Genomic DNA, 26,148 nt, shown 5'->3' with positions numbered 1-26,148 from the left:
CAGCTGAAGTTGCATCATAATTTTGAATGGCTTACGTCATTAGATGGGTGAATATATCATGGAAACTAGAGCCAATCAACATTTTTTAGGGTCATTTTCGTTTTCAGCACCCCAAAATTATGTAAGATTAGCTAATTTTATGCCCAAAACTTTTTACCTGTTGAACAGTGTTATTGATAAAAGCAACTAAAACATCAATATCCAGTCACAGTCAGTAAGTGAAAAAGTCCATACAAAGGTAGGAAGGCATCATACCTCGGAGCAAGATTACTGGAAAGGGGCTAATTTGGTCTGCCAGTGTAGCCTGCATTTTTAACACAATACAAATTGAAAACTTTAATACATTAAGCCAGTTTGTTTTCTTTTTTTAGAGTGCCAGGAAGTACTGGGCACATCAGAAATATGAACATTCACTATCTTTTGCACTTTTGTGTGTTAGGACTAAGCATGAGATGACAACATGCGTGAATGTGACTATAAAAAAATGTAGCCTTTAGAATTATTATCTGATAAATGTTTTTCTTTTGGTCTGTGCAGGTGTGGAATGAAATGACAGAGCTGGTCTCGTCTAATGGAAACTATTGTAGTTATCGCAAAGCGTTTGCTGAGTGTCACGGGTTTAAAATCCCCATTCTAGGTGTTCACTTGAAAGACTTAATAGCTGTACATGTTGTTTTTCCTGACTGGGTGGATGACAATAAAGTAAACACTGTTAAAATGCAGCAGTTATATGTTACTCTCAATGAACTGGTTTCACTACAGAGTGCTTCACATCACTTAGAAACAAGTATGGATTTAATTAACCTCTTAACGGTATGTATGTATTTTATTTTACCCCAAAATTATGGCAGACTCTTGTTCTTTATGTAACATAACCAAAAGGTAGCAAAAGAAAATCTGATGTCCTTATTCCCCACAAATTATCCATATACATCCACTACTTAATGGCCCTGTAATCTATTTTTCATTAAATTGTTTCCTACTATGTTTTTCTGCCTCATTATACCATCCTCCACAAGCTACTTAACCTCTCCTTTCCCTCTCACTTCACTTTGTTTGGAACAAGCAGTGCATGTTAGTTGCTGTCATGTGCACTGCTTTATGCATACTACAAATCCCATACCAGTTTCCTGCAATAGAAGAGGCAGTATAGCCACCTCTCCAGCAGCATACCTTTTCTTTATATCAGCACTAAAACCTCTCTCAGTCGTTTTTTTTTTCTTTTTTTTTCATCTGCGGAGGTACGAAAAACCCATAAGTGAACAAAAAACATGCAAGTGCAAAAGTGCTTTTGTCCAACCCCCGAAGGGGTAGGATCTACCGTGATCCCCTGGGGCGCAAGGCTTCTGACAGGGACAAAGGTTTCCAACATGGTCCACCTAGCCAAAAGGCCTGGCAGGCCCCTTTCCTTGTGGCTAGCCAAAGCCGACCACCAAGCACTAGGTCAGGGAGCTCACCCGAAGAGAGACCCCCCAGGAGCAGGGGAGGAAGGAAAGTAATGGCCACGCATCCTTCCCCTAGACTTCAGGGCAAGCCTGAGGACCCACATCCTCCATCCTAGTAAGAAAAAAAACACACACAAAAATGAAAGAGGACAAAATAAATAATGAAATACATAAGTGACCATGCAATTGTGCACTGGCTAGGCCCTGAGGCCCATTTGATACTTCAGGGCCTGTGCCATCCACCATGAACTGTAATTCTATCCTCCAGTCCCTATAACAGTGGGTGAGTCATTGTGAGTCCTGTAGTAATGTAGCTATTGCAGGAAGGAACCAGAGCATGCAGCAGGGGACACAGGCATCTACCATTCGTGTAAATGTTGAATGCTAAATAGACTGGCCAGGGCTGTAGCTCTGGAACAAAAGGGAAAGTAGAAGACATGGGCTGCTGGAGAGTTGAGTACATTATCTTTTCTATTGCAGAAAAATGCTATTTTGATTTGTTTAGAGGCCTGACATGGTCTTTTATTTGTCCCATGAAAGGTATCAATTAGAAGAGTTCTTCAGACTAAACATAAAATTTGATTCCTTATTGAGATGTATTTTTAAAGTTATGTCCCTCTCTGAGAAGACATTTTCAATACACACAGTTCTCATTTTGTGGATCTTTAATCTTGCTTGCTGCACCTACATGTAAGAAACTGTTAAATAGTGCTCCCATATCTGGTGTTCACTATTGTTGGAACATTTCTCCAGCAGGTTGTACTGCAGAAGAAATCAGGAATTACACATCTGACTCAGCAATTCATGGGCACACCACAGTTCCCTAGCATAGGGCCAACTAGGGGTCCTGTAGTAGCCAGACAGAAACACCCTGTGCGCAATCAGCTCAGCCAAACCAGAACCCGGGCTTCTGATTCAACCAGTAATCCCTACCTGCTGGCCTTGGTCCCCCTTGTTCCCCTGGGCGCAAATCTATGTCCAAAAGTAATACAACATTGGAGGAGAATAAGGAGAGTCCACACCATGCTCTTTAACAAGATTCTTTATTAAAGAACATTACAGTCAGCTATATAGGATAATGGGGGGGACCCACCATGCCCAAGCAGAGGGTAGAACATATTCTCAGCAGTCCTCCTAAGGAGAAATACAATCAGTCTTACTCCACCAGGTGGGAAATGCCTTTACGCTTCCACAAATAGAGGACGCTCACATAGAAAGGCTCCTTACAGGTCAGCCCTAGATTAGAAGAACTGTTTTCTTCTTCCACAGGAAGAAGGCACACTCACTAACCCACCAACCTACTTATACAACCCATCAAGAACATTCCAGACTGACATCTTAAAGGATGGGCTGCCATCTTAAAGGATTTTATAAGAGCTTGTTCACTCTTGAGTCACCTTCTTAAGAGCGATCCAATGGTGAAATGAAGGAAGGATAATTTTTGCTGGGCCGCTATGCAAAGCATCGTAGTTGTGGCATGCATATACCCACATCTGCTGCCTTTGCAGCTTAAGAGGGATTGGTTGTGGGGGGGGGGGGCAATAAAATGTGGCTCAACCACGTGTTTTTAGTCCCACCCCCCCCCCCCCCCCGACTGCAAGTGTAAACGAGGTATTGCAATTACTGCCGAAAGCTATTCACATTTATAGCAGTAACATCTTGTGGTGACTCAGGAGAACTACAATGGGATCTACTATTGCACTCCCCTACAGCTGTATTAACTTTAAGGCTTCCTGCACTGTAAACAAGTTAACATTTTCAACGCTCATCATGAGTTATAAGTTGAGTATTCCCTGCATCTCCCCAACATTTCAACTTCACCAACTTTTTTTTATTGTTTTGGTTCAAGTAGGGAAAGATTAGAACCATTGTTGGGTTTTTACTGCTATGTGGAGCTCCATTGAAGATGTATTTACTGTCACAGGGACAACAATTTCACCAGACAGGAAGTTAGGGAAAATTTGCAAAAGGAATACAGATTGAAATAAAAAGCAGAAAAAGTACTAATTCGGGAGGCTTTGAACCCAAGGTTGTTCTTAAATTGAAATAAAGTCTTGAATCAAAATGAGTTTAATGACTCAAGTTAGAGTGCTCTTAAGCACAGGACAGCCTACAGCAGCATCTTTTGGTAACAATTCAGGAGAAATTGAGGAAAGAGCGTGCCCTAAGTCTAAAGGTGTTTATTAAAAACAAACACACTTTGGAGCCAGGCTGCACCGCTTCATTAAAGCTTGAAAATGGTGTGTAATGTTGCTGCTGACATCAGCATCAGGAGATACAAACCAAAGCTGTGTCTATGCTCTAAATTAGTGCATCTGGATATACAATTGACCAAACAATTGTCTTTTGTCTTTTCAGTTATCACTTGATTTATACCATACGGAAGACGATATTTATAAACTTTCACTTGTGCTTGAACCTAGGAATCCAAAATCGGTAGGTAATAGTATAGGTTTGAATTATCCAATTTTAAAGTCAGGCTGATTCTCACCAAATGTACTCTTAGATAATGTTCCTACTCAAGATGAAATAAACATTTTCAAACATCATTGCTTTTAGCACACCTCTAATATAGAACTAAGGAGGACCTTTTCTTTTAAGGGATAGGTAATTAGGAAGTGAAGCATTGCATTATAATATAAAAGTCTATTTCAAAGAAAAAATGTTTGCAAAGCCAACGCATGTCGGGGGCTTTACCTTCACCCCCTTTAACAGCACTTGACAAAATTAAGCAGTGAAACAGAGTACTTGGGCTTAAAAATCAGCTTGTAGTTGGTTATTGTTGATAAAGGTTTGCATGGCCATCCATCAGCAGCTAGAAGTAATAGATCTATACTGTATTTCTTTTGTGCCAAAAATATCCTATAGTCTTAATAAATAAGTCAAATGTTGGTAGCATGACATCTTACCAGAAATTCAGCAAGAATTATTGCTTAAAAATCTCATATTATACACTCCAAGGAGGTTTTGTTGATGAATCTGAACATTAGCCACTTGCCATCCTAAGGATTTACCCCCCTTAATTACCAGGCCTCTTTTTGCTACTCGGCGCTGCACTATTTCAACTGATAATTGCATGTTCATGCAATGCTGTACCCAAACAAAACTTTAGTCCTTTTTTTTCCACACAAATAGAGCTTTCTTTCAGTGGCATTTGATCGCCTGTGCGCTTTTTATTTTTTGCACTATAAACAAAAAAAAATGAAAATTTTGAAGAAAAATAATATTTTTTATTTTTGGCTATAAAAAATATATAGTAAACTCAAAGTTAGTCATAAATTTAGGCCAAAATGTATTCTGCTACATGTTTTTGGTAAAAAATCCCAATAAGTAATTTATTGCTTTGTGTGAAAGTTATAGCGTCTACAAACTAAGGTATAGATACTGCAATTTACGTAATCTTTTTGCTATATAGCGCTGCACTAGTTTAACTGAGAACTTGCGCGGTCATGCAATATGGTACATAAATTAAATTTACGTCCTTTTTTTCATACAAATAGAGCTTTCTTTCGGTGGTATTTGACCACCAGTGCGCTTTTATTTTTGGTGCTATGGACAAAAAAATTTTGAAAAAAAAAATGGGGGGGACGATATTTTCTCATTTTTGTCATAAAAAATATCCAAAAAACGAAAATGTTGTCATAAATTTAGGCCAAAATGTATTCTGCTAAATGTTTTTGGTTAACAAAAATCCCAATAAGTGTATATTGATTGCTTTGTGTAAAAGTTATAGCATCTACAAACTATGGTATAGATAATGGAATTTACACAGCTTTTATGTTCTGACTGTCCATCTCATTTCTTGAGATGCTAAAATACCAGGACAGTACAAATACCCCCAAATGACCCCTTTTCAGAAAGTAGACACCCTGCTGAGAGGCATATTGAGTTCATGGAAGATTTATTTTTTTTCCACAAGTTTCTGGAAAATGACAAAAACATTTTTTTTTACACAAAGTTGTCATTAAAATGATATATTTCTCACACAAGTCATGGGTATATGTGGAATTACACCCCAAAATACATTCTGCTACTTCTACCGAGTATGGGGATTCCACATGTGTGAGACTTTTTGGGAGCCTAGCCACATACAGGAGCCTGAAATCCAATGACCACAGCCTGAAGGTGTGTAACTTCCTCATTTCACTTCCTCACTACCCATCACAGTTTCGGAGGCCCTGAAATGCCAGAATAGCACCAACACCCCCCCCCCCAAATGACCCTTTTATGGAAAGTAGACACCTCAAGGAATTTAAAAAGAGGCATGGTGAGTATTTTGCAGATCTCATTTTTTTGAAATATAAAAAAAGAAAAGAAAAAAATATGTTTTTGTTTACTTTCTTCATTTTCCAAAAACTTGTGGCAACAAACGAGATCTGAAAAATACTCACCATGCTTCTTATCGAATTCCCTGGGGTGTCTACTTTCCAAAAAGTGGTAATTTGGGGGGGGGGGGGGTTGGTGCTATCCTGGCATTTCAGGGCCTCCGACACTGTGATAGGTAGTCAGGAAGTGTAATGAGAAAATAAAGCCCTTTAAAAGGCTGAAGGTGCTTATTGGATTTTGGGGTCCTGTGCTTGGCTAGACTGCCAAAACGTCTCTCACATGTGGTACCCCCATACTCGGGAGAAGTAGCAGAATGTATTTTGGGGAGTAATTCCACATATACCCATGGCATGTGTGAGCAATAAATCATTTAAGAGACAATTTTATGTAAAAAAAAAATATTTTTTTTGTCATTTTCCAAAAACTTGTGGTAAAATAATACATTCTTCTATTGACTCAACATGCCTCTCAGCAAATAGTTTGGGGTGTCTACTTTCCGAAAAGGGGTCGTTTTGGGTGGTGGTGACATTTTATGCCCAGTATTCACTCTTCTAACCACCTGAAGACCAAGCCTTTTCTTACACTGAAAAAAATCTGTATTTTTTGCTAGGAAATTACTTGGAACCCCCAAACATTATATTAATTTTTAAAGCAGACACCCTATTGAATAAAATGGTGGGTGGTGCAATTTTTTATGTCACATACTACTCGATTTTTCAAATGCAGGTTTTTTGCAAAAAATACACTCTTTTACTTTTAATGCACAAAAAGCCTTTACAAGCTACCATTTTAGATTTACAGAGGAGGTCTAGTGCTAGAATTACTGCCCTTGATCTGACGTTTGTGGCAATACCTCACATGCATGGTGCAACCGTTGTTTACATACTGGCACAGGGTCAACGCTCGTGCCCGTAGGTGTGTGAGGGGGCTTTTTTTTTTTAAGTTATTTTCATTTTTAAAATTAATTTTACACTGTCCCTTTCATGTTTTTTTCACTTTTAATGCTATCACAGGGAATGTAAATATCCCCTATAACTTCAATGGGCATTGCCATATATTCATAAATCTGGGGTCTATCAAACTCTAGATATCTCCTTTGCCCTTACATTATCTAATCTCAACCAAGATCGGTGTGATCAGATGCTTTCCCAATTTACATATTGCGCTGTTTATATCCTGCGAAACTGAAGTGATGAAATGCTCGTAGCTTCCAATTTCTTAGACTATAGAGATGATTGGCACCATTCCGGTCTCCAATTAGCTCTATGGTCAGCTGACAGAAACACCGGCTGCATTCTCAGGTTTCCCCGATGGCACGGGACTGCCCAAGAAGGCCATGGAAGGCAGTGCGGGAGGGGGAGCATCGTCTCCCGCTGCTTGTAAAAGCAATCCTGCAGCTAAATAGCCACTAGGATTGCTTTTACATGAAAGCTGATCGCTGGCTGAAAAAAATGATACCAGGATGATGCCTGCAGCTGTAGGCAGTGTCCTGGTGTAACCATTCAAAGTCCAGTGATGTACCAGTACGTTGCTGGTCCTTGTTGGGTATATATGCTATGTTCTTTTTTTTTTGTATGCAGCCTGTGGGCTGAATAAAAAAAAAGAGAAGAAATATCTGCCAGAAAAAGTGTGTGGTATGCCCACCATTACAATATACTACCCTGTATCCACCCACTTCTAATGGTGGGCACACATTAGGTCGCACGGTGCCACATGCGCCAATTCCAAGATTGTACAAATTCCCACGTATAAGTGGTACCCCATATGGATAAATGATGACACCAAGTCTCAAACTATTTTGCCACTACTCCCTATGTAGTCTGGGCATCCGGAGGGCTCCACCCCTTGTAAATCCGAAACTTATATGTATAGCCTGTTGCCCTCTCACAGGTCTTATACATCTTGACCCTATATCTGTCACGCTTTCTGGGTACAAATAGTTTTAATGCAAGGCGACCAGAAAAACGAACGCAGATATTTTGCTGGGTAGTATAGACATCTGCAAATTTTTGGTTAAGGTGATTTACAAGGGGTTGAATTTTGTGGAGCCAGTCATATTCAGGGTCACCCTGAGGATGACAGAGTGTGTTGCCATTGAAATGCATAAAACACAATATACTCTCATATCTATGCCTGGCCATGGCAGCAGAGAACACGGGCATATGATGAATCGGGTCTGTGGACCAATACAGCTGCAATTCATTTTTTTTAGTAATGCCCATGTTGAGGGTTAGGCCCCCCAAAAAATTTAATTTGATAGCCGTAATGGGTTTCCATGCGAATGGTTTGGCAAGGTTTGAATTTGGGTTGTCAGCAATAAATTGTTGTGCATATAAATTGTTTTGATCCACAATCAATGCATACAGATCTTCCGTGAAAACAGCTCCAAAAAGTCAAGGGAAGTAGTTAAATTTGCTGTTTCCATCTGAATTTTGGGTTGGGCAGTGAATGGGGGAAGGATGGGTGCTGATTCTGCAGTTTTGTGTGCAATATATCAAGTGACAGTGACCTACTGTCACTGCACTTGCTGGGGGTTAAGGGTAGGGGCTAAATGCAGGTGCTTGCAGGTGCCAGGGCTGATGCCACTAATGCTGCATTTTTTGAGACACTGTACTAATGTGAACGCTGGTATAGTGCTGATCTGATCAAAGATATTGATCCATTCAGACACTATACTAGCAATGGAGGTTTATTGTGTATGAGTGTGTTCCTAGCAATCAAGGGGTTATATGTGATTACTGGTGTACTGATGGGCAATCTGACGCTATCTGGAAGGGGCATGAAAACCATTGGAGAGTGAATCACATATATATATGTGATTTTGCACACACGTGCCGCCCTGTAGCAGTATTTCTGCTTTAGGGCGGTCAGGAAGCGGTTACAGAAGCGGTTTATGTTATGGCGCTGTGTTACTTTAACTGACAATTTCGTAGTCATGCAATGCTGCACCCAAATGAAATTTATGTCCCTTTTTCCCCACAAATTTAAGATTTCTTTCGGTGGTATTTGATTGCCTGTGTGTTTTTTATTTTTTATGCTATAAAAAAAAGGACTGACAATTTTGAGAAAAAAAACAATATTTTGGACTTTTTGCTATTAAACATATCCAGTAAAAAAATGTTAAAATCAAATTTCCTAATAAATTTAGACCAAAATGTTTTCTGTGACATGTGTTTGCTAAAAAAAAATACCAATACGTGTAAATTAATTGGTTTACGTGAAAGTTATAGCGTTTACAAATTGCGGTATAGATACTGGAATTTTTTTTATACTAATAATGGCGGCGATCAGCGACTTATGGCGACGATCAGCAACTTATGGTGGGACTGCGGCGGACATTCTGACACTGGGGGGAACTGACTTGGGGTTACTGACATCCCCAGTGACACCAATACAGTGATCAGTGCAAAATAAAAAGTACTGACACTGCACTGGGGAGGAAGGGGTTAACATTTGGGGGCAATCAAAGGGTTAACTGTGTGATGGGAGTGTTTTACTAGGGGGCAGGGGTGTGTGCTTCACTGTAAGCACACTGATCGGGATAGCTGTGCTCAGCCATCCCGACCAGTGTGCCCAAACTGACAGCCCTCCTCCCTGTCAGTGATAACCGGTTATCACCGGGCTCCAGCAGCTAATCACCAGCCGGGACCCGGTGATTGACACCCATGGCCATGATTGGTGTGTTCATGATGGCCGCCAGTGGCGGCGTGACGTCAAGACACTGTAGCCCCTTACACTGACGCATTTCGTGCGAAGCACTTAGTCATAGGGTGCAGGCTATGACTATGGCGGCCATCCTGAACACATGGTCAGTCATTTTCCTTTTTCTCCTTGATTGTATGCACCTTATCTGGAAATAAAACTCCCTGTTAAACGCAGTATCACGCTATGTGGCATCATTCTTGGGCTCTCTGTGAGTCTCGCTATTCGCAGAGCCCGTTTTAGAGGTGACCTGATACAGTGATACCAATTGAGGGACTTTGAAGGGAACAGGAACAGGAACCTGACCATACCTGGGAGTGATTGATCTGGCTGACCTGATGAGACAAAAGTGATCTCAAATGTGTGTTTTTAGTGCACATCTGGTGAGTGCGCAATTTGCTTATTTCCAGTCACACCATCTGTCACTCCTGATCTAGAGGAATTGGGCACTTTTAGCTGAGATCTGCTATGATTTTCAAGTTCATTGCTTGGACTTTCACATACTTACCACTATAAACACTCATTTGTGGTCTTTTATGTTCTTTTGCACCTTATATTTATTGCATCTATGGTGTAAGGTTGTGATAGTATTTGCATGATTTGTACTTTATATGAATTAAGATTTATATTTTGAATGTATCTGCCGTGACTCACCCAGGGGTAGAGGCGTTATCTCAGACTTATACCGCTCTTTTTCATGTACCATTTATCCATCACCACCCTCCTATAGATTGAAAAGGGAAATTGATTGTAACATAACATTCTCAGATGAAGACTGGGACTCCATGTTGGATAATATGCATAGGGGTTCTAGATCCCTTTCAGTCCGTGAAACTGCCCTTAAGTTCTTAACCCGTTGGTATTTCACTCCCTCTAGATTACATGTCATGTTTCCGGGGATGCCGCACCTCTGTTTTAGGTGTTGTAGCCTCGCCGGAACTCTTGTGCATACGTTTTGGGCCTGCCCTGGTCTTTCTTTGATCTATATAGGATATCGGAGGTGGCCTCTGCCCTGGTGGGTTCCCCGGTAGACTTGTCACTGCAAATTTGTTTATTGGGTGCACACATTTTAGGGATTCCAATGAACAGAATGAGGCTCATCCATACTATTTGCATTTCCTCTCTATGGGCCATTGCCCTTCATTGGAAGTCCCTGGTGGTCCCTCTGGCCTCCATATTGCGGAGAGTTGATATGGTCATGCTCATGAAACGTATTCAATACACTTTATTGGACAGGATGTATTTATTTAACAGTAAATGGGATGGTTGGAAGGTGCATCGACACTTAATAATAGATTAATCTCTGTTGTACCATTTTTTGTCAATGATTCTTTGTCAATTATGCGGTTGATTTGACTACAATGTTGACTACCTCTTTCATGTACTTGATCTTTAATTTTTGTGACTGTTTTTTTTTTATGATAAATTCTTTATGTGCCTTTTTCTCACTGTTCGTTCTACCTCATGTATGATGTGCAGTTTTGTGGTTCATCTTCCAATAAAAACGTTTGTAAACAAAAAAAACTCATATTAAATGTCTATGAGAAAACAACTAATACAAAAATGCCATATTTCGAAAGCGGTTTGATTGCCATTTCTTGTTAAGTGATAATGTGTATTTCTTTTCATCCTTGTGTTACTTACAGCCAACTTCCCCTACGACTCCCAATAAACCGGATGTACCCCTTGACTGGGCTTCTGCAGTGACCACAAAGCCTGACCCTACTATTATTAATAAGCATATACGGAAATTAGTTGAGGTAAGGTGACAATTCTTTCTTTTTGTAATGTTCCAAATCTTCTGGCCATGTTTGTTAATAAATACTTTTCCAGAATTTCATAGAGTTAAACTTTCCTGTTTGCTGCATAAAAATGAGGCTCTTGATTCATTCAGTCTACCAGGAAAAAATGGACATAATCATAACACAGTTAAATTAGGGAATTGGTCTCTAATGATATATTGGAATAGTGCAATGAACTTTACCATCATAGAGACAACTTTTTCTCCTGTCAGTAGAAATAATAGTTCATCAATCTGCTGAACTGTGGCAGCAATGCTAAAATAACACACTCTCTTACTGTGTCCAAATCTTAAGCTTCAGAACAACAGGGTGGTTATAACAAGAGTAGTAAATCTATAGGTCACCTGGAGAGTCCTGCCACCAATACGTATGAGCATACCCTGCTATTGCAAACATTTCAGTTTTTGGATTCAAATTCACTCCCTCCTTTCATTCAAGCTTGAATTCTCTGATCCTGCTTCTATTCCTTTCATTGGATAGAAATACTGTTTGTTCAAAAATCATATACTTGCTTTTGATTAGTGGTTAGAATACTGTTCTTTGCTCAGTATGTAAGTTTGTTAACTGAAAATTAGTGGTTGAGGATTTTATTTATTTATTATAGGTACTTATATAGTGCCATCACTTTTCCAGCACTTTACATGTATATTGTGCATTCACATCAGTCCCTAACCCTCAAGGGCGTACAACCTAAGGTCCCTAACTCACATACATACACATACTAGGGCCAATTTAGACAGGATCCAATTAACCTACCAGCATGTCTTTGGATCAGTTTTCTTATTCATATATGTTATTTCTTTTACAAATAAACATTTAATACACCCATAACACTATTAGCAGAGCATTCTAAGCTTTCTAAAGAGAACAAAACATTAGGTTTTCTGACTGGGAAGTTCTCTCTCATACCCATCTAAAGAAAAAAATAAAAATATGTTTAATATTTTGGTTATAAAATATGATTAACACATCAAGAAAATATGGTTAAAACACTGTGGGGGGGGGGGGGGGTTTACTAAAACTGTAGCATGCAAAATCTGGTGCAGCTCTGCAAAGAAACCAATTAGCTTCCAGGTTTTATTGTCAAAGCTTAACTAAACAAACTGAAGTTAGAAGCTGATCGGCTACCATACACAGCTGCACCAGATTCTGAGTGCTCAAGTTTTAGTAAATCATCCCCTATTTTTATCTTAAATGTGGAAAAACTTCCAATCACCCAATCTTACAATGTTTACTTAAATGGTAAAGTTCTACTAACATGTATGGAACAAACTCAGATCATTTTTAACCTATGACTCAATCCTGAGTTAAATGCATAATGTATGGTAATCTGACAATATCAACATTGTAAAGAATTTCCAATTCATTATTCTTCATTAGTGAGAGGGAAAAAATAAAGATTAATATGGGGGTTATGTTGTTCTGTCCTTTTCCTGTGTATATTTTTATTTTATTTTGGTGTTACTGTATTTTATTGGAAAACACAATAAAAATATCTTTAAAAAGTAGAATGATAAATAATGCAGTGGTCCTGCATTGTATAAATATACACCAAGGGACCATCCACATACTGGGAGAGTTAGACAGTGGAGGATAGCACTGTCTGATGGTGAGCAGATAATGAAAAAAAGCAATTCACATCCTGATCCCATAGACAAAATGAGCAGTTAACTCTTGCAGCGCAAATGAAGGAAAAAAGCGCCTCTAAGTGCAATATGTTGGACATTTATTCTGGAGCAATAAAAAGACACTCACAAGGTAAAAGGTATAAAAAGCTCATTGGTATAGTGAGGTAAATGTCCCAGTCCTTGCTAAGTGAGCCATGGTTGGTGCTGGAAGAGACTGTAGGTGGTAATGGCCAGCCAGCGTGTGTTGGTCTTGAAAAATGGTTGATGGAAGTCACCCTGGAGGGCAACATCGGCGACAGTGTGATGACATAGGCAGGACCAGCATGCAATGCGACACATTTCAGAGCATACGCGAAGTCACTAGAGGGCAAGCGTGCCACTTTATCAAGCATGGGATGATGCAGTAATGGGGACATTATGCATATATATATATATATATATATATATATATATATATATATACAGTTGCAAAAATGTTAGCATGTGCCAGAGATTTCTGTAGGTCTTTAGCTGACACTCTGGGATTCTTCTTTACCTCATGCAGCATTCTGCACTGTGCTCTTGCAGTCATTTTTACAGGACGACCACGCCTAGAGAGAGTAGCAACAGTGCTAAACTTTCTCCATTTGTAGACAGTCTGTCTTACCGTGGACACATGAACATCAAGGCTTTTGGAGATACTTTTGTAACCCTTTCCAGCTTCATGCAAGTCAACAATTCTTGATTGTAGGTCTTCTGAGAGCTCTTGTCTGCGAGGCATGGTTCACATCAGACAGTGCTTCTTGAAACCAGTAAACCCAAAACAGGTGTGTGTTTTTTAAGGGTAGGACAGCTGTCAGCAACACATCCAATATCATCACACTGATTGGAGTCAAGGTTGGCTCACTCCTGGCTCCAATTAGCTGTGAATGTTTACATGTTATATGCAATTAAACCATGGCAACATCTAATGTTTGTGTAGTATTATGTTCAGCAGACTGTGTTCTTCTATTGTTGTGACTTAGATGACGTTCAGAGCACATTTTATGCCCAATTCATGCAAAACTCCACGTAATCCCAAGGGGTTCACGTACTTTTTCTTGCAACTGTGTATACAGAGGGTACACCAATGAGCATTACACAAATTAGCAAATGGACAAATAAGCTTATAAATAGGGTGAAAAAAGGAGGAAATTGTAAGAAAAATAAAAAATAAACACGATAATAAATAATGAATAATAATGAGAAGAATGAGAACATAAGAAAAAAAATATAAGAAAAAATAGAAAAATAAAATAAAAATAAAAATAGAAATAACAATAAAATTAAAATTAAAAATAAATATAACAATAAAAATATATAAAAAAAATAAATGTAAATACAATGCATTAGTCATTCGGAATAAAGAATAATAAATAGTAATAATAATAATAATGATACATCACGAATGTTGTAAAATTAACAAAGTTGTAAAATTTATACTATGATATTATAAAAAAAAACCTCCATTAGAATGAAGGATAGTAAAAATTAAAAACCATATATATAATGTGAATGGCCCATATGTAAAATTACATTATAAGATTGTGATGTTTTATATTTATTTCTATTTTTATTTTATTGTTTCTATTATTTTTTTCTTATATATTTTTTATTGCACTTAGAGGCGCTTTTTCCCTTCATTTGTGTCTTTATATAGAGCCTGCTACAGCTTCAAGAGCTTGCCCCTGTGCTATGTGGACTCACTTATTTTGAACTTTACTATGAACTTTTATCATGGTCTCTGGCATTATGGTTTGGGGAATTTGTTTGCGCTGATTTCTGGGGTTTTTTTTGTTGTTGTTAACTCTTGCAGTGCAGAGGCCCAGAGTTTCGCTTTAACTTAAATATACCCCTAAACATATACTTAAAGTAGCCCCTAAAATATCATCTTTAACCTAGACATCCTTCCTAACATATCCTTAAGCTAGGCCATAAACATTCATAAGTAAACCCCTAAAGCTATTATGATGGAAAAAGACTATTGTGGTGACATAGTGCTAATGCCACTATAGGATCAACATTTCTGTAATGCCGAAAATTCAAAGGAAAAATTTAATGATCTCTTTTTAGATACTGTGTTACTGCCCCACCCGCTTGGCTGGAATTACGTGTTTTTCCAGTGTGTTGTTATCTAAAAATGTATTGTAGGGATGATTCCTAATGCCTATTTAACAATGTTTTAAAAGGAACAGAGACAAGCTCACAGGCATCAGTTTTAACAGTGCAATTGTTTACATGTTAGAAATCTAGAGAAATTCTTCAACATGTTTTAGACACCTATGTGCTTCACCTCTAGCTATGCTGTACTGCCTCTTTTATTATTTCTTTATTTCACTGCTTCTTTTTTACTTCAACATTTCTGTACATTAAGATCTTTTGTTCCTTAGCTCTGGTAAGCTGTAATTATTTTACAATTAAACATTATTGCTTTCTTTTTTTAAAATGTATACTTCCTACTTCAGGAAACTCTAAGTCATAGTATTTAAAAATGTCATATGGAACATTTTGTTTTAACAATTAAGTCAAATGTAACATTCCTGAATAAATATGACAAAACTTGATTTAGTTGTCATCAACAAATTGCTTGTTTTTTTAATATTTTATTGTATACATTATTAAGTGATTTTTTATATGTATAAATGTTTCAGACCATAGAATGTTTATAAAGCAACAGATAGGCACAATTATATGCAACAGCATTAGTGAGTGCAATATCAATAATACAAATAAATACATAAATACCACAAACATGTGCATTGATATACAATCGTGGCCAAAAATATTGCCACCCCTGCATGTCAGTTAATGTACTACTTCACTCTGAAAATTGTTGCAATTATTATTATTATTATACAGGATTTATACAGCCCCAACAGTTTGCTCAGCGCTTTACAATATAAGGGAGACAGTACAATTACAATACATTTCAGTACAGAAGGAAAGTGAGAGTCCTGCTCATGGAGCTTACAATCTAAAGGAAGGGGGAGGTGATCTAAAAGGTGATAGCTGCGGGGGATGATCTGGTAGAGGTGATTCAAGTACAGTTCTTAGGTAGAGGTGGGGTAGGCTTCCCTGAAGAAGTGAGTTTTCAAGGATCGCCTAAAGGCAGACAGGGTGGAGGCTGACCGGACATGCTGTGGTAGGGAGTTCCAGAGGATGGGAGAGGCTCTGGAGAAGTCCTGGAGGCGAGTGTGGGAGGAGGTGATGAGGGAGCTAGAAAGGAAGATATCATGGAAGGAGCAGAGTGGGCAATTTGGGCGGTATCTGTGGATGAGGTTGGCGATGTAGCTAGGGGCAGTGTTGTGGATGGCTTTGTAAGCTGTGGTTAGTATATTGAATTTTATACATTGGGTTAGTGGAAGCCAGTGGAGGGATTGGCAGAGAGGGGCATCAGTCGCTGATCGGTTGGTAAGGTGTATGAGTCTAGCAGCAGCATTCATAATAGACTGAAGTGGGGATGGCCTGTGTAGACCAGTGAGGAGGGAGTTGCAGTAATTGAGGCGGGATATAACCAAGGCGTGGATAAGTTGTTTTGTGGTGTCATTGGTCAGGAAGGGGCAGATTTTGGAAATGTTCTGGAGGTTGAGGTGGCAGGATTTAGCCAGTGAGTGGATGTGGGGCCCAAAGGAGAGGTCAGAGTCTAGGATTACACCTAGCACCCTGGCATAAGGGGAAGGACCAATGGTTGTGCTGTTGATCTTAATGGTAAAGTCGTGCGTGGGGGACCGGGGAGGAGGAAATATTACAAGCTCAGTTTTTGAAAGATTGAGTTTAAGGTAGTGATGTGACATCCATGCTGATATGTCACTTAGTAGATTTGTGATACGTGAGGAGATTGAGGGGGTGAGCTGGGGAGTGGAGAGATAGATCTGGGTGTCATCAGCATAGAGGTGGTATTGGAAGCCATGGGAGGTTATCAGTTGGCCCAGGGAGGAGATATATAGAGAGAAAAGGAGGGGCCCAAGAACAGAACCTTGGGGTACCCCAACAGAAAGAGGAAGAGGAGCGGAGGAGGAAGAGTTGTATGTGACACTGAAAGTGTGCTGAGAAAGGTAAGAGGAGAACCAGGAGAGAGCAGAGTCTTGGAGGCCGATGGAGTGGAATTTACTGAGGAGGAGCGGGTGGTCGACTGTGTCAAAGGCAGCGGTAAGGTCAAGGAGTATGAGTATGGAGTAATGGCCGTTGATTTTAGCAGTTAGTAGGTCATTAGTGAGTATTAGTAGGGCAGTTTTTGTGGAATGTTGTGGGCAGAAGCCAGACTGTCGGGGATCAAGAAGGTTGTTGTCGGTGAGGTAGCAGTTCATACGGTTGTGAACAAGGCGTTCGAGAAGCTTGGAGCTGGAAGATGGGTCTTAAGTTATTCAAACGTGGGATCCAGCGAGGGTTTTTTGAGAATGGGGGTAACCAGTGCATGTTTGAGTGGGGAGGGAAAGGTGCCCATGGAGAGTGAGAGGTTGAAGATGTGGGTTAGAGAGTTTAAGATAGGGCAGGAAGGAAGCTGCAACAGTCATGAGGGGACAGGATCCAGGGAACAGGTGGTGAAGTGGGCCTTGGAAAGGAGTTCGGTAACTTCCTTGGTGGCAACAGGGTCGAAGGAAGAGAATGTTGAGTTTGGTGTTGGGCCTGGTATGTTGGTTAGAGGAGGAAGCTTGACACTGGAGATCACATCACGAATTGTGTTGATCTTCTTCTTGAAGTGACTGGCAATCTCCTGTTCAGTAAGTAAGTTGGTGGGTGGAGGCAGTGGGGGGTGGAGTAAGGAATTAAGGGTAGAGAAGAGTTGATCAGGATTGGATGAGAGGGTCTTGATGAGAGTGTTATAGTAGGTTTGCTTAGCAGCGTGGAGGCTGGAGTTGTATTTGAGAAGAGCAGATTTGTAGAGGGTAAAGTCTTTCAGAGATTTAGTTTTACGCCATGCTCGCTCAAGAGTGCGGCTGCGTCTCTTGAGACTTCTGGTGTCATTTGTTTGCCAGGGTTGTGACAGGTGAGTAATTTGTTTGTAATTTTGTAATTGTGACAATTACAAATGTTTAGGCATTCTTATGTTTATTTCTTTTCTTTGTATTGGTATGACACAAATAGGGAGAAACAAAAAGCCAAATCTGACACATTCCACCCAAAACTCCAAAAATGGACTGGGAAAAATTATTGGTACCTTCTCAAAATTGTAAGAAATAATTGCATTCCAAATTTATGATGCTCCTGTAATTTATAATAAAACTTACCTATGTTAATTAACAGATGCTGACAATATAGAAATCACACTGACAACCAGTTAAAATGGTGATAAAATTGATTCAGCCTTTCTGTTGTGTGTCTCTGTATGCCACATAGAGCATGGAGAAAAGAAAGAGCAGCAAAGAGTTGTCTGATGATTTGAGAACAAAAATAGTGGAAAAACCTGGACAATCTCAAGGTTACAACTCCATCTCCAGAGATCTAAAAGTTCCTGTGACCACTGTGCGCAACATTGTCAAGAAGTGTAAAGCCCATGGCACTGTAGCTTATCTTACTGGATGTGGACAAAACAGAAAAATTGATCGAAGATTGCAAAAAAGGATAAAACTGGAGAGGGCTGTACATATGCTGCAGCTTGTCAAGCTGACAAGTAGCATCACCTGTCAAACTCAAGTTAATGCTTAGCCTATGATTGCAGCAAGTTGGTCCCATTAAAAAAAGTTCAGAAAAGAAAAATAGACATTCTGGAGTTGGAAGAATCTCCTCCTGAACACATCGAAGCCACAGCTGAGCCGCTCTGAAAATTGATCAGTGGTGAACCTAGCCTCAAGGCTTTCTGACCACTTTCCAACAATGTTTATTTGGCAGCAAACACCAAAAATCTGGTTTTTCCTCACAGAAGTTTCAGCATTACACAGAATACAAAGCAAAAGACAGCATTCTGGCTATTTGGACTACTTAGTCCCTTAGTCTACTTTAGTGCAGCCTCACTCTCTCATTTCAGGCAATGACCATCTCTCTCTGAGGCCAGTTTATGCCTGGGAAGAGCTCTTCCCTGTCTTCCCTGGCCAACTAGCCCTATTCCCTATTGTGGGGTTGCACTCGCCTGATTCCCATGAGTCCTGTCCCTGAACAAGCACCCTTTACTGCTAAATAAGTCAATAACTCCCTTAATAACCCCTCTGCCACGTTATACACAAAAATAAAAGTAGTTACACAGTTTTTAAAATTAATTAATTCCTCAGGGTTTAAAATCCAGTTATAGGACAACTTCAGTTTGATACAATAAACAGTTCAAATTCACATTGAGGTGTGCCTGTCTTGCTGGGATCCATCAAAATATAGCATTTTAAATCTTGTTGCTTTGTATAATTTGTAACTGTACATAGGTCAGCTATGTTTGCTCATTGTATTTAAAGGATGTGCTTGCTGCACAGTACAAATCTATCAGTCTGTTAGGTTTACTAAGACTGCTATGTTAGGGATACTAACTGCAGTGTGTTGCTCCACTTACAAAAAAGCATTAGAGGGCACATATACAAATGTGTATGAAAAAAATATAAAATGGAGCAAAAAATACAAAAGGGGGAAGTAATATCAAAATTGGCTTTCAGGTACATTTAATGATATCTAGGGACAATATATGAAAAAATTAATGATCCTGCTGGCTGGTGATAAAAAAAAGCTCTTTTTTTTGGGTGGCCAAGTATAGTTTTTATAGTTGTTAACTATTGTGTTAGGCCTTGCCAATTGCCCTAGCTCAATATGAATTTAAAATAATCTCTATAACAAAAAAAAAAAAGAACCTGGCAGACTTTTAAGGCACCACACAATATTATTCCTTAAGGTAAAGCAAACTATATTTGTATAAATGTTTTTTAAAAAACCCCAGCGATATGTTCCTAATCTTGTACAAAAAGCTAGACTCATCCTCAGGGGTATGTCACACTCCCACTCAATTCTATTGTATGTATTCCTGCTAATAGCTTGTCATATAGGCATGAATATTCCAGCTGGGGATGGGACTATCCCCAAACTCTGTGTTTCTAGGAATTAATGTCTGCTTCTGCTTGGTCAGGAGATCAGATGGAGTCTGTAATCTAAAACAGACATAGGATATTACAACAATATATTGTATATGGTGTGGGGGTTAGCTCAGGTGGGGGATCACCTTCCCTATTGTATATAGTGTGGGGGTTAGCTCAGGTGGGGGATCACCTTCCCTGGGAAAAAGGTAGTCTGGCATCATATTGGCGTCAACATGGTATTGTTTTGTCACATGTTCTGTCCCCCTTTGTAATGTACAGCGCTGAGCGAACTATTGGCGCTTTATAAATACTGTATAATAATAATATCTTTTTTTAAAAATCTGACTTGTAGCAAGTTTTATTTAAAAGGTTGCATGCATGCATCATAAATAAAAGAGAACAAAAAATAAATCCTTGCCATCCAGGCACTAACTAAACAGAAGAGGTTCCTATCTCACAGGTGAAGGGCTTCTCCCAGTCACCAACAGAACAAAACAGTGTGCAAACCTTTTCCTTTATTTTGCAAAGCAAACTCTTTTATCCACAGCTCTCTTAGGTATGGCTCCCTCAGTCTCAGGCCAAGAGCACCTTCTTGCTCCATTCCTGCTTTATTTATACCACCTGCTTGTGGTCATCAGTGGACCGCAAAATCCAGTCCGGTACTAACTCTGCCAAAGTGGCCTGGAAAACCCAGACTGGACTCCACCTTAGTCTCCTAGGTATGAAAACATGCAAGGTGACACATAGGGGTTTATTTACTAAAGCTGGTTCACTCAGAATCTCGTGCACCTGTGCATCAGCTTCTAACCTCAGATTCTTCGATTACGCTTTAGCAATAAAACCTGGAAGCTGATTGGTTTCTCTGCAGAAGTGCACAAGACTCTGAGTGAACTAGCTTTAGTAAAGAAAACCCCATAGCGTCCATCAATCACCTCGCCTTTTATAATGTCACAATGGTTTTTGAACAATACATAAAAGAACGTACAGGTTGTGGATTTATACATACATTGGTATACATATACACACCAGACATGCTGTTATAAAAGGCCACTGTCAAACAAAAGTCTCCTTGGTAAGCGCTGAGGTTATAAAGATGCTAAAAATTGTGGACACCAACAGGAAAATATTGTACCAGCCTACTAGATGTCTTTTAAACAGTGTATCATCTAAATAAAAATAGAAATAAAGAATACAAGATAGTCATATCACCTCTATATATGTACCCATCTCTAAATAGCTTAATAGATTGAGAGCCATATAGATAACAGCATCATTCATATGACTACCTACCAGGGGCGGACTGACAACTCATGGGGCCCCCGGGCAATAGGGGATCATGGGGCCCCTGTGTCCTTGCCCAAACTCAAAAAAGCCTATGAAAAAGATACCAGGGGCATCTCATGGGGCCCTCTTTTGACCCCGGGCCCTCGGGCAGTGCCTGAGTTTCCAAATGGTCAGTCCGCCCCTGCTGCCTTCACCAGAAAGTATATTCCACCGTGGCACTGTTCACATAATTCATGGAGTGCAGTAAAGCTTGCTAATGTTAAAAGATAGGCTGCCACAATCTGCTAGACGAAACATCATGCAGAAGTTAGAAAGGTCTAAACACACTATAGGGGAGATGTACTATAATCTCCTAGATTGTAAGCTCGAAAGAGCAGGGCCCTCGATCCCCTCATGTTTTGCATTGTATTGGTATTGTTCTGTCACATGTTCTGTCTCCCTTTGTAATGTACAGCGCTGAGCGAACTATTGGCGCTTTATAAATACTGTATAATAATAATAATAATAATAATAATAATAATAACTGGAGAGAGCAAAATCTGTTGTAGCTGTGCATGGTACTCAGTCAGCTTCTAACTTCAGATTGTTCAGTTAAGCTTTGACAATAAAACCTGAAAGTTGATTGGTTTCTATGCAGAGCTGCACCAGATTTTGCACATTCCAGTTTTAGTAAAAGTTAAATAGTTAAATCCATGCCTCAGAGAATTCAAGCTGTTATAAAAGCCACTAAACACCAACAAAGTACTTTCATGATTCCATAATATTTTTCTCACAATTGAGTGATTCCATATTTTTTTCATCTACTTGATCTGCAAAAACAGTTGAAATTGACTACAGTTTTCTTTGTTTTTTCTTTTTTTTTATTGTTTCTTAAAGCCAGAAGGTTAGAGTGTTAAATGAAAATAGTTTTGAGGCATGCCTGTGATTGTTTTTTTTCTACACAATTAAACAATTGAATGAACATTTTCCAAGAGTGGTGATTTCATACTTTTTTCCAGTGGTTGTATTTGTGTTTGTCTTTTTTTTTCTCTGTTGGTGGAACTGGATGGACTTGTTCCTTTTTTCAACCGGATTTACTATGTAACAAAAAAAAATTAATTAAGTTTCTAATGGTAACAGGACGTTCAGGTGACATCACTGTGCTCACTGTTAGCTCACAGGAAAGCTTGGTAATGACAAGTTAAACTGCTAGCCGTAATTTCTGTCAGTGACCAAATGGAGAAGATTTTCTCTTACTACCTATCCCCTTTATCCTCTTATAAGAACTGATTGAATGCAGGGTGTAGTTGTCACCCAGATTGGAAGGCACAGTCAGCAAAAAAACATTTTCAGCAGTTCTAGCCTTTCTTGCCTTGCTAAAAATGTGCATTTGACTGTGATCCTCACTTGGTTTTCTATCATGAAATTTAAAAAATTGACTGGAGTTGGAGTTTAAAATTCTAGTACCTTTGCGTGGAAATGCATGCTTTCTTTTGCAGTGTCGTGATTATTCTGTGGTTCCCAGGAAATTTAATTTAATTATTATTCTTTACCTGAGACATCAAAAAATAATAACAATATAAAAAATGTAAATGGTAGTGAATGAAATGCTGATAAGTGTAAGCCTAACCTCAGTTAACATTCAGTATATATGTTGAAGTCTGTTTTTAGAAACTATGACCATGATCATGATGGATATATTTCTCAAGAGGACTTTGAAAGCATTGCTGCTAACTTCCCATTTCTGGACTCCTTCTGTGTTCTAGACAAGGACCAGTAAGTTTACGTATGCACTATTCAAATGTTGTATTTATTATATATTACTGTTCAGCAAGACATAACTAATACTAAAGCACAGACTCAATACTGATCAGGAGAATTCATGACCTATTTTAATGCAAACAAAAAATCTTTAGATGATAACACCCTCAACATATATTTCACAGTAATTCTAATAGCTTAAATGTTGTGATTTACAGGACACTGAAATAGTTTACAGTAAATGAGACATCAAGGATAAAGCTGGCTAAACACAGTACATGATAACTGGACATTAGAAAACAAAAAACTACTGGATGATTTCTGTGCTTGGAAACACAAATATGCACATGTGTCCTCCTGTCCTTCCTTTATTTGGCACAAAGGGGTTCATTGAGAGAACTGCATTGGGACTTAAAGGGTTTATGCGCAGGCTATTTTGTAGCGAGCTGCACAAACTTATAATGGCATAGTAATCTGTAAATATTTTCTTCCTAAAGACTTTGTCTGAATTAAAAAAAACAGGTACCCTGCTTTTGTGTCGGAACTTTAAAATTTAAATGATTAGATATAGCTCTACTGAAAAGTGCACTAAATTTTCTGCATCAAGTTTACAAGGTGGCTACTTCGAGAGATTAAAATTAGACAAGAAATTTTTTGGCCCTTTAAAAAAAATATGAACTATGTCAGCTGGTCTTACTGGAGTTGATTTACAAACACTGAAGCATGCAAAATCTGCTGCACGTCTGCATAGACATCAAAACGTAACTGAACAAGCTGAAGTTAGAAACTGATTGGCTACCATGCATGGCTGCACCAGATTTTGCACTCTCCAGTTTTAGTAATAAACCCAGCTATTTTTTCTACTGCACTGGGTCTTTGTGTGGAGGCAACCATCTTTGTAGAAGCAGAACTTTGCTTCCTCGTGACATATGGGGGAATATTCAAAAAGTGTCAGAAGATATTCTAAAAGCACAGATGCACAGAATAGATAAAGTAGAAGCAGGGATATCTTTGCGCTGAAGGTCATCAGGTACAGCTTTCCCTCCAGCATAGAGAATGCTAAGTAGTGGCATTCCAAATCTCATTCCAAATCTATTGACACTAGCATTCACAGGCACAGTGCATTGAGGTGCCCCTAGACAGATTGAAATTCGGCCAGCTCAGCAGGGACTGACCAAATTTTGATCCATGTGTAGCCACTGCAGTTAAACAGTAGTTAATCTACCGATCAATTTCTGTTCAACCGTCCTGTCGGATAAAAGCTGTCAGAGTACAGTAGTGCTGTGGGGAGGATTCCTCCATCCATCTTGAATGTATGGATAGGAGAATCCCTTCAGGTTTCTTTTTGTTAAGCATGCTGGCTGAATGAAAAAACTGAACCATGTATAGCCAGCTTTGGATGATCAGTGCAGATATACAGTACATCTACAAGACTCATGTCACTGGAGTTCTAAGGCACATTATTATTATTATTATTATTATAATTATACAGGATTTATATAGCGCCAACAGTTTGCTCAGCGCTTTACAATATAAAGGGAGACAATACAGCAACAATACAGTTCAATACAACTGTTAGGAGGGCCCTGCTCATTGGAGCTTACAATCTAACATGAAGTGTTCTGCTATTTTTCAAGTGGAATTAAAGACATAAGGTAGATTTTTCAGAGTGCTGATTAGGCACAATTAACATTTGTATATGTTACCTATAAAATAGCAGCTGTTTATTTTTGTTTTTTTTAAGTTTACTTTTGGCCCACTTTAATTCTTGAAACATTTTAACCACTAATTTACTTAGCACTCTTTTGCAGCTCTGTCTCTTGGGTTTGATCCCCACCACAGATAAAATCCACATACAATTTCCATGGCCTTTTTTCTAACAGTAGGTTGGAAGGTTACTATATACCTCAGAAATTAGTTGCCAGTGTATTAAATAAATCTTCTCCATTCCATCAGGTGTCAGTGGGGTGGATTTACTAAAGCTGGTTCACCCAGTATCTGGTGCTTCAGTGCATGGTAGCCAATCAGTTTCTAACCACAGCTTATTCAATTAAGCTTTGGCAATCAAGCCTGGAAGCCGATTGGTTTCTATGCAGAAGTGCACCTCATTTTGCACTCTTCAGCTTTAGTAAATAAACCTCACAATGTTTTTCTCATAGCTATTCAGTCTTACACTATGGAGCTCCTTGATTAAAACTGGAGAAAATATGTTGTCTGCTGTTGTAATTGGAGAAAAAAAGAGAATTGTAGAGAAGTCATCTATACTTTTGAAATTTTCAATATCATATAATTGCCAGCCATATAGTGTGTATCAAGATCAATTGTGTATAGCAGAGTGTGTGGCCTTCCAACTATATATCTGTCCTTTTGCTATCTTTTAACAGGCAGTAGTGTTATCTGATCAGTAATTCTGTTTAGTTCTCTAAGAAAAGCCAGCATCAGCAATAGCCACAACTAGGAGGTAACACTTGCATTTTCTGTGTTCCCTGCTGTTCATGTCAGAAACTAATATTTTAGTTTGTAAGAACAATAAACCATTTCACCGCTAGGTAAAAATATTTTAAAAACATACAAATAATATGCTCAGTGATAATAATAAATAATAACCCTTTGCCCCCAGTTGGTGCATATAAATCAGAAAGTCCTTAATCAGATAACCCAAAAGTTTTTGAAAAAACAAATGTCCCTTTAAAAATCCAAAAATGTCCAAAATGTCCACAAAGTGATGATCTCCTCAATGTCTTGAAAAAACTTGATTTACCTCAAACGAAACAAAAATAAAAACCACATAGTGCATTATCCTTAATATATGTAAATCATATGAATCATCCAGTGATACTTCACCCAAGTGAAACAAAGGGTGCGAACAGCAAACATGTGCCAATACACTATATATAGTGAAAAAACCGTGTAAGTGAATCACTCTTTTTAGTGCTTAGAACACACAAAAAAATCACGTCTACTAAAGTAAGGAGTGAATACCCTTACCAATATGTAAATCACTTTTAAGCCTTAGATAATAATCCCCAAGTGGACTGTATGATAGGATGAATAGTATTCGGCCAGTATCCTCACTTCCACCTTATACTCCAATGTGGATCCATCCACACTAGTTACTCAGACCAGACTCCATCATAACCGCCATCCCGATATCGATATATATATATAAAAAAAATATAGTATAATACCGCCACACACTCGAATCACAAACTTT

At 38.8% G+C, this 26,148-nt stretch overlaps 1 protein-coding gene across 5 annotated transcripts in view; it reads left to right on the top strand.

The window, feature by feature from the left end:
• Positions 1-26,148, top strand: part of RASGRP3 (RAS guanyl releasing protein 3) — a 205,821-nt gene that overhangs the window by 161,649 nt on the left and 18,024 nt on the right. For all 5 annotated transcript variants that reach the window (XM_089690176.1, XM_089690178.1, XM_089690177.1 and 2 more), the window contains 4 exons: positions 538-813; positions 3,804-3,881; positions 11,120-11,233; positions 22,834-22,949. In XM_089690176.1, the coding sequence (XP_089546302.1) occupies positions 538-813; positions 3,804-3,881; positions 11,120-11,233; positions 22,834-22,949 (584 nt within the window). The remainder of the gene's footprint in view (positions 1-537; positions 814-3,803; positions 3,882-11,119; positions 11,234-22,833; positions 22,950-26,148) is intronic.

Source organism: Staurois parvus, unplaced genomic scaffold (genome assembly GCF_062004578.1).
Source record: "Staurois parvus isolate SC_StPar_1 unplaced genomic scaffold, SC_StPar_1.0 ptg000520l, whole genome shotgun sequence".
NCBI classification, from domain to species: Eukaryota; Metazoa; Chordata; class Amphibia; order Anura; family Ranidae; genus Staurois; species Staurois parvus.
This window is presented reverse-complemented; position numbering and strand designations above follow the sequence as displayed.